The 15,316-nt window shown below is 40.2% G+C and overlaps 1 protein-coding gene across 2 annotated transcripts in view; it reads left to right on the plus strand.

Annotated features, from left to right (window-relative positions):
* The window catches only part of Erp44 (endoplasmic reticulum protein 44), an 83,631-nt gene extending 70,019 nt beyond the window's left edge, over positions 1-13,612 (plus strand). For both annotated transcript variants that reach the window (XM_021160872.3, XM_085839305.1), the window contains 4 exons: positions 899-1,010; positions 1,844-1,985; positions 11,097-11,199; positions 13,267-13,612. In XM_021160872.3, coding sequence (XP_021016531.1) covers positions 899-1,010; positions 1,844-1,985; positions 11,097-11,199; positions 13,267-13,368 — 459 coding nt within the window. In that variant the 3' untranslated portion in view covers positions 13,369-13,612. The remainder of the gene's footprint in view (positions 1-898; positions 1,011-1,843; positions 1,986-11,096; positions 11,200-13,266) is intronic.
* Positions 13,613-15,316: the final 1,704 nt, after the last annotated feature.

Consider the following 15,316-nt stretch of genomic DNA (forward strand, 5'->3'; position numbering starts at 1 on the left):
TGACTACGTGTGGAGCCTTTCTGGACTTTCTCATACAAATAAGAGCATGGCATTTGTTAAGATTAGATTATTCAAATCTACCGTTTCTCTTGTTTCCTTTACTCTCAATTACAGTAAAACAGATTTTAATAGCACTTTGTTGTTTTCAAGATGCTTTGTATGTGTGCATATTGAAAGACAGGGGCAGTTGATTGTGGAGTTTTGTCTTTTATCCTTAAAACACTTTGCAGCTTTGGGTAGGTCTCACATAGTGGAATGGTTTTAATACACACCTTAGAATAAGCATGAATTTGTGAATGAAATTGACACAGTGCTCACACATTAGTCTTGCAGTCTTCCTTGTGAGGACTGGCAATACTCCTCAGTGTTTGTCTCACTCCTGGATTGAGAACTGACTAGTTCTTTCTTCTCTCAATGCTCTTCAAGAGACTGCCCTTGTACTCACATGTGCAGTACTGGCTAATACAGCAGTTCTCAACCTTCCTAAAGCTTGTGACCCTAATCCTGTTCCTCAAGTTGTGGGGACCCCAGCCATAAAATTATTTTGTTGCTACTTCATAACTAATTTTGCTGCTGTTATGAATCATATTGTAAATATTGATATGCAGGGTATCTGATATATGACCCTGTGACCCCACAGGTTGAGAACACTGGGCTAACAGATTGAGCAAGGACTTTTCAGGTGAATCCATGCATATAACAGAGCAGTACATGTGTGCTTCCTTAGTAACTGTACCTAAGATGCAAAGGGTTGAACTCATTTTTTGTTCTATCTCAGTATTTTTCACAGTTAGATCCTTTTTTATGATTGCTTGTAACTGTCAGTTCTATGAATTGAGTCCACACTTGTTCCACTTGGAAAACAGCACTGATTTTCATTGAAAACTTGTTTCCACAGGAATTGACAGAAGAAGGACTGCCTTTTCTCATACTCTTCCACATGAAGGATGATACAGAAAGTTTAGAAATATTCCAGAATGAAGTAGCCCGGCAGTTGATAAGTGAAAAAGGTAGACTGTTGAAGGTGTCTGGCTTTGTCTTTCTTTCTCCTCCCTTCCTGGTCCGTGTTTGATTTAACACAGGGAGGATAGGAGTTCCCCAGGTACTTAGCGTGCATTAGGGAGGAAGCAGCATGTGCAGGGTGAGGCAGGCTTTCTGTGTGCTCGCTCTGGATTTTCGAGGGAAAGACAAACCGCATGAAGAGTGGGCTTCTGGGTGAACTGTAATATTTCCTGGTACCTAAATGCTTCTCTGACACATTTCCTGAGACATTGCTAAGAGATGACACTTGCTGATCCATATTAATTTCTGTATAAAAGTTGAGCAGCTGTAGGCATTTTCTCATATCTTAGCAGAATGTGGGGCATCGGACAGCTTCCCCTCTACAATGAGGAGAAAAGGTCAAACCATGTAAACTGATGGTGTGGTAAAGAGCTGCCTACTTTAGTCATTTAGTGAATAGCTAGGTTTGAATTAGATTTAAAAGGAGCCATTTATCATACAAGGGGCATGAAGATGGTCCCAAGGGAACAGTGTGTATGTCAGAATTTGGGAAACCTACATAGCAGATGGCTGCCGAGTGAAGAAATAAAAAAATCACATCATAATAGCATTTAAATTTGAGCTTTCCTATAATTTCCCTTATAATTTCTAAGGGAATTATACTCTGCCCTGAGAACTAAAAAAAAATCCTTCTTTTAAACATACTGTTCAGGTTTTAGTTTTTTGACTTGAATCAATTTCAAGAATGTTGGTATTGTTTATTATGCTATTTTTGTGAATTCATAATCAGAAATACAGTTAAAAATCTAATGTAGTTCTTAAAATTCTGTTTCTTTCAAAGGTACAATAAATTTCTTACATGCAGATTGTGACAAATTTAGACATCCTCTTCTCCATATCCAGAAAACGCCAGCAGATTGCCCTGTCATAGCCATTGACAGTTTTAGGCATATGTATGTTTTTGGAGACTTTAAGGATGTATTGTAAGTATCTCTCTCTTTTTTAATTACTCAGTTGCTTGACTATTTTACATACCTGTGTACTGTGAAGGTGTGAGAAGTTAGAGTGGCTCCTCCTACCTATCTTTGTACCATGTGACATCACTCAGTGGAGGATTTCAGATGTTGGGTGACTGGGAACTACTCTCTAAAAGGACGATGTGTGCTACGAGAAGTTAGGTTTGCTCTGTGGTTGGTCTGTGCCATCACATACCAAGCAAAGATATATCCTTAGTCAGGCTGGCTGGCGCATTGCTGCTAGTACCTGCTTGCTCGTGATTGCGTGCTTATGAACACCGAGAGTGTATGCAACTCAGAATTTTGCCATGGCCAAGAATCTGATGGCATGGAGCAGAACCTTTCCAGGAACACGGAAGCTTCTGGCTTCTGCTCTTAGGCCTTTGCAGTATTAGCAAACATGGAAGCCTTGTGACTGCTGTGGAGACTGAAATCTTACTAGCTTTCAGGGATGTAAACTACAGTAACTCAAAGTTCAAGGTATTAATATATAAAAATTATAAGCATTACAAATTAAGTAATATACACTTAATTTTCTTGAACAATCCATTTTACACTTTAAAATCTCAAAATACTATTTTTCAGAGAGGATAAGTTGAAGTTTCACTGAAGAATAATTTATTCCATATACATCTGAATTTTTCAGTAGACATGTGATTTTTCAGAAGAATCTTGTTCCCGAAACCGATGTAATATTGAGTTCTGCCTTGGGCTGGTCACTGAACTTCTGTTCCCTATAAAGTAACACCTGCCTGGTTTGATAGTTTTGTGAAAATGAGTGAGAGGTGATGGCTGTGTTATAACCCAGTAAGGTATAACAAATCCTAGCAGATGGTTATTTTAAATAATAAAGTATGCCAAAGATCATTTTTTAAGTTTTACCTTACACTCAAAGATTATCATTTTAACCTATCAATTCATCTAATGTTTTTTCTAGGTCTTCTAAATGACAGTCATTATTCTAGATATCAAGTATGTAAATTCTACTATGCCAGGGGCTGGCCCAGTGCTGGGTACGGGATGCGATGTCCATCAGTTACGTATGGATTGTGGGTGCTGGCCTGTTACCTGGAACCACTGTGCTGGTTTAGATCTGAGGAGCCATGCAGGTGACAGCCTAGATCTTAGGTTTGCTTACAAAGTAGCCTGAGCCCCAAAGTAGGAGAAAGAGACAATAAAACCCAGAGCTGAGGAACTGTAGAGATGACTCTGCAGTTGCCTCTGGAGGACCTGGGTTTGAGTCTCAGCATCCACATGGTGGCTCACGACCATCTGTAACTCCAGTGGATCTAACGTTTTCTTCTGGCTTTCTGTGGTCCATGGACACGTGTGTAGGAAAAACACTTAAAGACATAAAGTATTTTTAATTAAGAAAATGACTAGGGCAGAAACAAATAAAATAGATTCTAAAACAATAGAAAGCCAAGGAAACACATTTTTGAAAAAATACATTTAAAAGTGTTTAGCCAGACTGTAAAAGACAGACTCAAATAAATAAAATCAGAAATAATACAGGAGTCATTATAAATTTTGTCACAGAAATAAAGTGGATAAGAGTCTATTTTGAATAATGTGTCAACAAATTGATAACCCTGAAAAAATAAATTTATAAGATGAATCATAAATACATAGATTCTTTTGTTCTTTTAATGGTGAACTGTGACCAGGAAGTATAAGCTAAAATAAACTTTTTTCTTCCTCAAGTTGCTTATGGTCAGAGTGTTTTATCAAAGTAACACAAAGCAAACTAGAACAATATCCAAAGGAAATTAAATCAGTATGTCAAGCTGATTTCTGCACTCCCAGAATTCATTGCAGCATCATGTGCATCAGCTGAAAAGTGGGTAAAGAAAATATGGTCTATCCACCAGGAGTACTCTTCACCTGAAAGTAGGGATCTTACAGCATAGACCATGTCATTGCCGTCTGTAGTTTTACCATTCTCCCCTGCTTACCCAGCTCTGTTCCACCATCTTATCTTCCGGGGACACTGTGGGCTCGGCAGACTCCTCTGCTAACCACCTCGTCTCCCCTTGGAGTCTCCATAGGTCTCTCAGGCTACACAGAGCTGCTCTGTGATGGTGGGTGCTGGCTTCAATCACAGCCATGCTTCAGGTTTTCATCCTCTATGGAGATGACTTGTTCCTGGATCTGATTCTTCAGCACTAGCTCCTTCACCTGCTCTAGCAGCTCACAGATGGAATAGATGTTGGAGTGGACCAACTTAAACCGCTGGGTCTGGGCCCAGGTGGCCCCCGAGTTGATGCTCAGCTGTTTGTGGTTGTGGGCTTCAGGCTGAAGCTCCTATCAACTGGCAAGTGGGATCGCCTTCTGAGAGTGAAGAAATTAGTCAGTTGAAGTCAGATTAGCACTGGCATTTTGAATCTCATTCCTGGAGAATGCAAACAAGTACTAGCAATTATCCTGTTAAATAATTTATTTTGTTTTTATTTATGTGTGTCTGTGTGCCATGTATGCAAGGGTGAGCATAAGCTACTGGATATGGGTACTGGAAATCAGTCAAAGAGCATCAAGAATCCTTAACTGTTGAGTTCATATTCTTATCAAATCACCCAGTCTTTTTATTTCCTAACTGTAGCCTTCTGGACCAGTAGATGGGCTATTGGCTAAGTAGAGCTAATCTGCCAGCCAGTAGCATGCATGCTCTGCTTTGGAGAAAGAAGAAAGAAATCTGGCAATCGAAAATAATCTCTATACTGCAAGTGGCTCTCCCCTTTTACTCCAGCACTCAAGAGGTAGAGGCAGGTGGATCTGAGTTTGAGGCCAGCCTAATCTACAGAGCTAGTTCCCGGACAGCCAGCACTCCATAATGCTGCATTTGAAGCTCTTTGAAATATTTCACTTCTTTATTTTTTTTTCCTTAGCTGTCCAATTGCCCCTTGTAAGCACTGTTCCTGGTAACATTTTTTTAAATTGAGAGGAGGTGTGTGCTATAAGAGCTAAGATCTAGCCTATGTGAATAGATGCTAGTGTTAAAAATCAATAAAGCATGCAACAGGATGAATCTGACACATTTAATGGCTTGTCTAATTGTTATTATGCTGCCTGATAATTAAAGCTGAAATGATGAGTGGTTTTCCATAAATTACTATCATTACTATTACTTTTTACATAATAACTCAGCATTTCTGGAGTCATCTGACAGAAGTGTGGTTGTTTTATGGGCGCAGTCCATGCGTGCTGGAGGTGGAGACTGCCAGGGGACACTCATCTTCTTTTCAGAGAAGTTGGATCCCCTAAAGTAAAATGACTTACAAGTCCACACAGGCTCACAGTACTGCATACAGACAGCAGCATTTCCCCTACCTGTAAAACGCTATGGAAATGCTGGTGTTTGAAGGGCTAGTATTTCACAATGGCAGAACTAAGTCACGGCTCTATGAGCTCTTGGCCTTTTTTTCATTGTTTGATCAGGTAGATTTCCTACCAACTTGAAAGGAATAGATTTTATATGAAGATGGAAGAGTGGGGGTAATTTTAGTACCCAGGTAACAATACTGTGGTGTTCTCAAGCCTGAGAAAAGTCACATAAGACTGAATGGACTGTGAAGAAAGCTGTCTGGGGGCTGGAGAGATGGTTCTGTGGTTAAGAGCACTTGCTGCTCGATCTTCCAGAGAACCTATGCCAGATGGCTTCAAACTGTCTATAACTCCAGCTCCAAGAGATCTAATACCCTCTTCTGCTTCTGCAGGCACCTGGTACACACATGCACTTATGCAAATACATACATACATACATACATACATACATATAAGAAAACTTATCTTTAAAACTGTAGTTAGTGAATGCTTTTACTGAAGTGTTTATAACTGTCTGAAGTTTCGAGTGATACGAGGGAAAATAGCAGCCGGACAGATTGTAGGCCGTTCCTTGCACACTTTTCATTAATTATTGACACCCCCACCCCCAAATGGAGTAGACTACTCTGATGATAAGTTCTCCAACTCTGGGTCCCAAGTCATTTCTCCCAAACACCAAATCACTGAAAATTTGTATTGTGAGCCTAGGCACTTCTTCTCCCTCTGAGGCCAGACAAAGCAACCTGACTAGAAGAACATTTCCCACATACAGGCAACAGCTTTTGGGATAGCCCCTGCTCCAGTCATTTGGGACCAAGATGCACATCTGTTACATATGTGCAGGGAGGCCAAGGTTCGGCCCAAATATGTTCTTTGGTTGGTGGTTCAGTCTCTGAGAGCCCCAAGGATCCTGGCTAGGGGATTCTGTTGGAGTTCCTGTCCCCATGTGGGCTCAAAATCTTTCCTCCTATTCTTTTGTAAGAGTCCACAAGCTCCATCCACTGTTTGGCTATGGGTGTCTGCATCTGTCTGAGTCAGCTTCTGGGTGGACCCTCTCAGAGGACAAGCATAACAGAGTATCATTAATCGTGTCAGGGACCCGTCTCTGACTCCTCCTAGGGATGCCCACACCTCCTCTCCGCCTCCCCCCCCCCCATCAGTTGCAGATTTCCATTTATTTTCATGGCCATCTAACCATCTCTGCTGTCCTTTCCAGCACTTGATCCTGAACCCCCATTCCTCTCCCACCCAGTTCTTTCCCTCCATCTGCCTCTTATGACTATTTTATTCGTCCTTCTAAGTGACATTCAGGCATCCTTGCTTGGTGGACCTTCCTTCTTTACCTTCTTTGAGTCTGTGGAGTGTAACATAGTACCTGTATTTTATGGCTAATATCCACTTATCAGTGAGCACATGCCATGCATGTCCTTTTGGGTCTTGGTTACCTCACTCAGGATGATATTTTCTAGTTCCATCCATTTGCCTGCAAAGTTCATGATGTCTTTGTTTTTAAATAGCTGAATAGTATTCCATTGTGTAGATGTACCACATTTTCTTTTATCCATTCTTCAGTTGAGGGACATCCAGGTTGTTTCCAGTTTCTAGCTATTACAAATAAGGCTGCTATGAACATAGTGGAGCATGTGTCCTTATTACAAGTTGGAGCATCTTCTGGGTATATGCCCAGGAGAGGTATTGCTGGATCCTCCGGTAGTACTATGTTCAATTTCCCGAGAAACCGCCAAACTGATTTCCAGAGTTGTACAAGCTTGCAGTTCTCACCAGCAATAAAGGAGTGTTCTCTTTCTCCACATCCTCGCCAGCATTTGCTGTCACCTGAGTTTTTCAAGTTCCTGTCACACACATCTTTCACTTGCTTGGTTAAAGTTAAACCAAGATTTTTATATTATTCATGGCTATTGTAAAGGGGTTGTTTCTCTCATTTCTTTTTGGCCCATATGTCATTTGTATAAAGGAGGGCTACTGATGTGCGTGGATTTTGTATTCAGCCCCTTTGCTGAGGTGTTTATCAGCTGTAGGATCTCTGGGAGAAGTTTTGGGGTCACTTATGTGTACTGTTATATCACCTGCAAATGCCCATACTTTGACTTTTCCCTTTCTAGCTTGGCTCCCCTTGATCTCTCATCCCTGATTTTAGTGGAATTGCTTTGTTTCTCTCCATTTGGTCTGGTGTTCACTATTGACTTGCTGTATATTGCTTAGATTATGTTTAAGTATGTGCCCTGTATCCCTGATTTTCCCAATACCTTTAACATGAAGGGCTATTGTATTTTATCAAAGGCTTTTTAGCATCTATTGAGATAGTCATGCGATTTTTTTTTTCCTCCGTAGAAAAATTTTAAGTGAGAAAGAACGTGGTTATTGGTGGAGCTTGTCCTGCTCCTTCACCCTTTTTCTTGCCTTCTGCTTTTCCTTGTGAGACTCCTAGTTGAGCCTAGGGTTCCTGCATGCTAGGCACATGCTGCATCACTAAGCCACACCTTTACCCCCTTTTTAATTTTGAGGGAAGGGTCCTCTTGTCCAGTGCTGGCTAGAGTTTGTAGTTCTGTCTCAGCCTCTCAGCTGAGAGTACAGGCTTGCTTCACCATGCTTAGCCTGATAGAGTTTTGTAAAAAGCACATTTTGTTTATCTGGTAATGTTTTTATTATTATTCCTTGTTAACAGTTGGCTGGACCAACTGAGCATCTTCATCCCAAGAAAGAATTCCTTCTTGTGAAAATTTACCTTAGAATTCATCATATATCTAAGTGGAAAACAATAAGCAAGAAAATCCTAAACAGTCAAAGGAAGACAAAGTTCTAAAAGCATCAAAAACGCTTAGAAAAAAATGATAAATTGGTTTTCATCAAGTTATAAATCTTTGTTCTATGGATGATACTGTTAAAACATAAACAAGATACAGAGATGACAACTTAGCATATGAGCAAGGTTCCCAGGGTCATTATATAGTCAAGAAATGCAAGGTAGAGTCACAGCGAGATGCTGGTCTCTGGCCTGATGGCCCGCCAATACAGATTGACGGTTTCTTTGTGAAAGTTACACATTTATGCAGTACCGACCAGTTTCTAGAAACTAAAGTTCACGTAAAAACCTGTGCACATGTATTTGTCATAGCATTGTTTCTGACCACCAAAATCCTGATAGAATCCAAATGTCCTCAACAACATAAATAAGTAGACTTCTGTGGTACATATGTTTGTTTGTGTGTATGTATGTGTGTATGTATGTATGTATGTGTATGTATGTGTGTGTGTGTGTGTGTGTGTGTGTGTCATAAGATCAGCAAACACATGAGTGGTTGCCAGGGATCAAGTCCAGCTGCAGAGATCTCACCTGGTTTGCAGAGGTAGTAAGAAAACACTGCACATTTGTTAAAATTTAGAGAGCCTAAGCTGAGCACTGTGCTAGTGATCTCGCGCAGCTGAAAACAGATCTTTAGTAAGTTTAGGAGCAGCCCAGCTACATGCTGAGAGTCTCAAAACAAACAAACAAACAAACAAACAGTTATAGAACTTGGACTTTAGAGGAAAAATATCTACTGTGTTTCAGTTTTTTAAAATAATAAACCTAGCTTGTGCTTTGTCAGAGGGTGGCCACAATTTACTGTTTGTGTCTGTGTTTCACTGTCTAAAAGTAAAGCATTGTAAACAAACAAGTTTGGAAGGTGGAAGAGACACACTTAGTGTTCCAGTTAGGAAAATTACAGCCCGAAATGAAAATAGGATAAACTTACTCTAACAGTCTTCTTGCAGGTTGCCACACTGTCTACTCAAACAATTTAGAGCTCAAAATTCTTTCTTTCCTCTTGTCTCATGACACGGGGAAACTTGAGGTCAGGGAAAAAGCCTGTCTTGAGCATCCTCAATTTGTCATGTTTGGGATTTTGTCGTTCATTAGCTATTCCTTGACTAGCAGTTCTCCTAGTCTTGGCAGCTTGTAAAACAAACCAGCACCATTATCTCAGGCAGTTCGAACATGCGGAGTCCGTGGCTTGAATTTTCTACTTCAGCACTTTGCTGTGGAGTGACAGAGGATGATGTCAGAAGAAATGTCAATTGATCTCCTCTCAGTGTTTATCTCTGGTGTATGTGCAATTACTTCTGCACCAGAGAACCAAGGCCAGGCATTCTGTCAATACTGCTGCCTGACAGTCATTTGTATTTGTAAACTGTGCATTTGGCACCCGCTGGTCTCTATTGCACTGAAGCTGGTGGGGAACCAACATGGTGTACAATGAAGTTGTTGGTAGGTACAGCTCAGTGGGAGTTTGGAAAGGGGTGGGGGGCACAGTACTTCCAGGACCTCAGGATAGAATTTAAAAAGGAAAAACTAGAAACTGGTAATATTTACACAGAGTAGCTGTTCTTGCCTATGAAAACAAAATAATAACAAGAATATGTAAAAGTAAGGCTGGTGTACCCAAGGAACTAAAATAGGTATGGAAGTCCATTTTAGAATCTTTCTTTCTTGTTTGTTTGTTCATTTGTTTGTTTGTTTGTTTGTTTTCAAATATATGTGTGCTCTATCTGCATATATGCCTGCATGCCAGAAGAGGGCATCAGATCCTAGTATGAGCCACCATGTGGTTGCTAGGAATTGAACTCAGTACCTCTGAAAGAGCTGCAGACAATGCTCTTAACCGATGAGCCATCTCTTCACCTGGAAGTGCATTTTAATTTTTGTAATATATTAAAAAAAACAATGGTTTTCTGTTTGGAGTATATAATAATCTCTGTAAAAGGTAGGCAAAGGAAAACATTCAATTTCTCAAGAAATAAAAATTAAAATTCAGCTATTACTTATCAAATTGGCAAATCAACTTCATTTTTTTTCTTAAATCATGTTGACGACTTTAGAATGCAAATCTATGGATAGCAAAAAATTGATTAGACTTGAAGGTATCATTTGTTTCCATTTCAGTGGCTACAACTCAAGGAATTCTAGAGAAACCTACTTTGTAAGTGTGCTGCTCAGCATAGTCTGGACCACCTCGGAAGAGGCCTGGACTCCCAGAGCTTTTGAGAATCCACAGGATTTTGCTGAATTCAAATGCTGTGAGACCCTCAGTGGGGCTAGTTCTAAAACTGAATATTTTTAAGCGATTTCCTCTAATATTTTCCCCTTTGAACCTCAACATTTTTAGTGTTTTTTTTTCTAGGATTTAAGTTTTTTGTTTTATATGTATGTGTGTGCCAGTAAAAACATATGAATCATTACAGACATACACACACACGCACACACACACACACACTATTTAAGTATCTACCAATAAAGATAATAAAATATATTTGGGATACAGCATCTTGATAGCATTGCCTCTGTTAGTGGTAATTATAGAAAAATTTCAATGAAGCACGTGCAATAATTAGAACATTGGTGCTGAAGAAATAGTTCAGCAGTTAAGAGTCCTTGCTGCTCTTTCAGAGAAACTAGTTCTGGTTCCCAGCACCTACCTGTCTCATCCTACTGTCTGTAACTCTAGTTCCAGGGGATACAATGCCTTTTCTGGCTCTCAGATGCTAGCCACTAGTGTCAGTATGTACATGTAGGTTCTCAACATAAAATATAAATTAAAAAGTTAGAACACAAAAGGTGTATCTAGTTGCCTGTAATAGCCATGGTAGGATTGGTAGGATTATAATGAAATATTTCTTTACAGCACTGTCAAGTTAGTAAAGTAGAGGTCAGCCTGTTTGGGCAGTTGAAGCTAAATAATTGTTTGCTCTTGGTTTTAGAATTCCTGGAAAACTCAAGCAGTTTGTATTTGACCTACATTCTGGAAAACTACACAGAGAATTCCATCACGGACCTGACCCGACTGACACAGCCCCAGGAGAGGTAGGACTCCTGTGTTGCCAGTGGGGACTCTTCTGTGGAGAGCGCCTCAGAGGGGACTTGGGCTAGAGTTGCAGCTCCTGATACCTCTGTAGAAATTTGGAGCTGACTAAGGCATATTCAGGTTATGCTCCTTTAAAGTTACTTCTTAAAATGCCAGGTCTCCAGAAAAGTTGTAAGGTGCTGGCTGTGTCTGGTTTCTAATCACCTAAACTGGGGTGACTGGGTATGACTCTGTGGGGTGGAGCTATACAGGGTTAAATATAGAAGTAAGAACATAGGATTTGGGAAAGTAGTTGAGAAAGCAGATCAGTGGATTCCCGTTCAAGCTTGCTTTTGCTGCTGAATCCGTGCCCTCGCTGTCCTAAAGCACTGCTCTGTCACCTTGTCCATCCATCCATAGTCACACTGTTGATAGTGTTCAAACACAGGGCTCAGTACAGCTTTCCCAGTGGATAGCTGAATGTTTGAATATTTATCAGTATTTTAAATTAGCTTTTCCTCACATATAAATTCTCAGTTGACATGTTGTTATACAGCTAGATTCTCAGAACGGGCAGATAGATGGGCTTTCTATGTCTCTGCTCTAAGAAAGAGTCCTAAATTTGCATCTTGATGTGTTATTATCTGTAAAGTCTGTGACCATGAACCTAAGAGGGAGATGGTACACATTAAACCCCTTCTTGTTTTATATACTAGGACTTCAGCCTACTGCTTTGTCCAAAGAACTTATATTTATGAAAGAAAACGAGAAACTGAATTTTTCCTTGCCTTATTTGGAAGTCAGATCAGGTTCAAAGTCAAGAGTTCTCTTGAGAATCTGATAATGTACTTTATTTGAGACATGATTGTTAAGCTACTATTAAAGTGGGGGAACTCGCTAATGACAGCATTCCATAGGTAATTGTTTTTCTTCAGCACACAGAGCTGTTCAGTGGCTCGCAACCTTCCTAATACTTCAACCCCTACTACAGTCCCTCAGGTTGTGATAACCCCCAACCATAAAATGATTGCTGTTGCTTCTTTATAACTGTAATTTTGCTACTGTTACTAACTTTAATGTAAATATCTGATATGCAGATGATCATAGGTGACTCCTGTGAAAGGGTGGTTAAACCCTCAGAGTGGTTAAAACCCACAGGCTGAGAACCACTGCTTTATACAATCAGGAAGAACCCCTAGTTTACTGTACTGTAGTGTCCTGATTTACTTTACTTCTCCCTTAGACAGTAGACTCCATATATTTTATTTATCCACATTTTTGTACTAAGCCAACTGGGTACAAGGTACATGTTTATAGTAATACCATTTCAGCTTGAGCATGTATCTGAACAGAAAGTCACTTTCTGAGGAAGTGAAGCCCGACAAAGTCAAATAGGCCACGGCACCTGCTACGTTCTGTTCTCATGGACACACGCTCGTATGTGTTAGTGTCCCATGTGCACATGTCCTGTCCACTGTAGGACTGTTATGGAGTACAGGTGAGCTTGCTTTTGAGACCCCTGCAGTGTGGAAAGAGAGTACAGGCCATGCTGCCTTTCCTTCAGAACTCGCTGACATTGTATCGTTTCACTGTGTGTGTGTCTCTTGTTGGAGCGTAAGTGTTACCAAAGTTCATTACAGCATTGTCTTCCTCATCTCAACCAGGTTTACTGAGTTCTGGCACTGAGATAGTGGTTAGAGCTCAGCTTCATTAACAGAGTAGATTAACATCAAGGCAGTCGCTCTTCGCAGTCACCTGTAAAAGACAAGGGTTAGGACCAAGCTAGCTTGTGCTGTCTCTGTGGGGTTCTCTAGGAGGCAATGGTGTTTAGTGTTGCTTCCTTCCACAATGCCTCAGTAACTATGACAGGCCCAGAGTCAGTGCTACTGTGGCAGCCATGCCCTGGACAGTGAGTTCAGGGATGTTTGAAGTGAAGAAACAAGATAATCTCTTCACCTTGACATATACTTTTCCCTTTTTATTTACTAGTAAATAAGTAATTATAAGGCTACTGCCAGTTATGTAATAGTAATGTATGATAACTCCATAAGATATTTTGGTATCAAGATTCTTTTCTTCTTTTGTAGCAAGACCAAGATGTAGCGAGCAGTCCTCCCGAGAGCTCCTTCCAGAAGCTGGCGCCCAGCGAGTATAGGTATACTTTATTGAGGGATCGAGATGAGCTGTAAAAACTCAAGAACACTGCAAGCCTTTCCACAGCAGCAGAGGCTTACGTGGTGGAAATAGTGAACCTATATTTTCATAATTCTATGTGTATTTTTATTTTGAATAAACTGAAAGAAGTTTTGGGTTTTTAATTTTTTTCCTCCCCCTGACTCAAATGCATTGTCATTTAATACAGCCTCTTTTTTAAAAATCTGCTAGGGTTTTAAAGAACAAAATAAAAAACCAGAGGCCTGTCTCCACTTTAAATCTGTCCTGTACAGTCTTTATCATGCAAGCGGAAGGCGGCATTGCCGGAAGCGCGCCGTTAACTTACACTACCACTGCACAGGCAAGAGAATCGGCCTGCTTCCTGTGTGGTAATCTGCTTTTTCTTTCTTCTTTTCTTTGCATATGGTCAAATTCTATTAGTATTTTTATTATCACATTTCTAAAAGCTAAGGGGATATATATTCTAGAGGCTTGGGAGGGAAATAAATTAAAATTTTCACACTGTGTACTATGTTGTACTGATTGGTTGGGCATTGCTTATGAGGGCTCCATAGTGGTTCTTCTTGGACTCCTAATGTGTAACTTAAACATGCTATGAAGAAAGAGGAGGAGAGCAATAAGCCAGAGCATTTGGCAAAGAAATGGAAATATTACTACATTTCTATATGTCTGTCTGAGACAGCAGCATATGGATGGCATTTAAAACTTTGAATGAATTAACCCTGAAATCAGGAAAGCAGCGACCCTGGTGGAGCAGGTTACCAGCGTTAAACTAGACATTTTAAGGCTTTCTCTGTCTAGAAATCTTCATTTTCAAAGAAAAACTGTATTTCAATTATTGTAAGTCCCCTCCTGTCTTTTGTAGTTTTGTTATTGTTCTGTAGATCAAAAGCAAAGATGTTAAGGAACAAGCGGTTTACGTTCTTCTGTCATCATCAACTGTCGAGGATTGTTAGAGGGCGTTCCCCTCGTTTCCCTGGTTTCCCAAGCCTGCAGTGGGCAGTCAGAAGGTCCCTGCCAGGCCTTGCCGCTGCCAGAGATAAGAGCAGAGGGAGAAGACTCTTGACATTATATCAGGAATCCCAGTGCCAGAGGTCAAACAGGCTCTAAATTGGCTCTCCTCAGGGCCTGCGTGTGGTGCTACAGGCCAAGGCCATTTATCCTTGGGATAAGTCAGTCCCAGTTTGGGGAGATAATATTTTTAAGCTTAAAAGATTGACATGTGCCATTATATGTAGTGTGTAATATATGTAACACCTTTCAATCCTTTTAAAATAAAATGAATATTTATAATGGATATTTAATAACTGTTATTTTTAAAAATCAGCTTCCAGTTCTTAATTATGCATGATTTTGTCCATAGTTTCTGTAGTTTTATTCAGAATAATGAGTATTAATGAGGTGATAAGGGGCTTGTTTAGAATGTCTCACCAGATTGTTTGTGGAGAACTAGGACAGAGCTTTCTAGAAGCCATCCTCCATTCTGCCACTTTATTGCTTTTAGTCAGAGTCTTGAATATGATCACAGTTTTTGTTTTCATGACCAAATCTGAGAGGCTCCAGATGAAAACTCACAGTTACACAGCACGCTCACATACAAGGTCAAAAACAGTGCCAAAAAAAAAAAAAAAAAAAAAATTAGCTGAAATAAATTTGTAATCCTATAATTAGGCTTGAAAAATAATAAAAGATACCACTCAAATACTGGGCTGCAGACAGCTAACTGAAAACAGTTATTAGAAAAAAGGCCAAAGGAACACATCTTCAATGTGGTCTAAAATGACAGACAGGCTGTTTAAAGTGAAAGATGTGATGTGTTACATAGCTTTCCTGCAGATCAGAACTTGGGCTGTAGGCTGCTAATGTCTTCTCTGGGTGATGAAGCCATTCAGAACAGTGATGCTGAGCCTTGTGTCTGTAGTGCCCACCAGCTTAAATACTTAAGTGGTCATCTTCACATGT

The sequence above is a fragment of the Mus caroli genome, unplaced genomic scaffold (assembly GCF_978045245.1).
Source record: "Mus caroli unplaced genomic scaffold, Mus_caroli_1 scaffold_6, whole genome shotgun sequence".
In the NCBI taxonomy this organism is placed as follows: domain Eukaryota; kingdom Metazoa; phylum Chordata; class Mammalia; order Rodentia; family Muridae; genus Mus; species Mus caroli.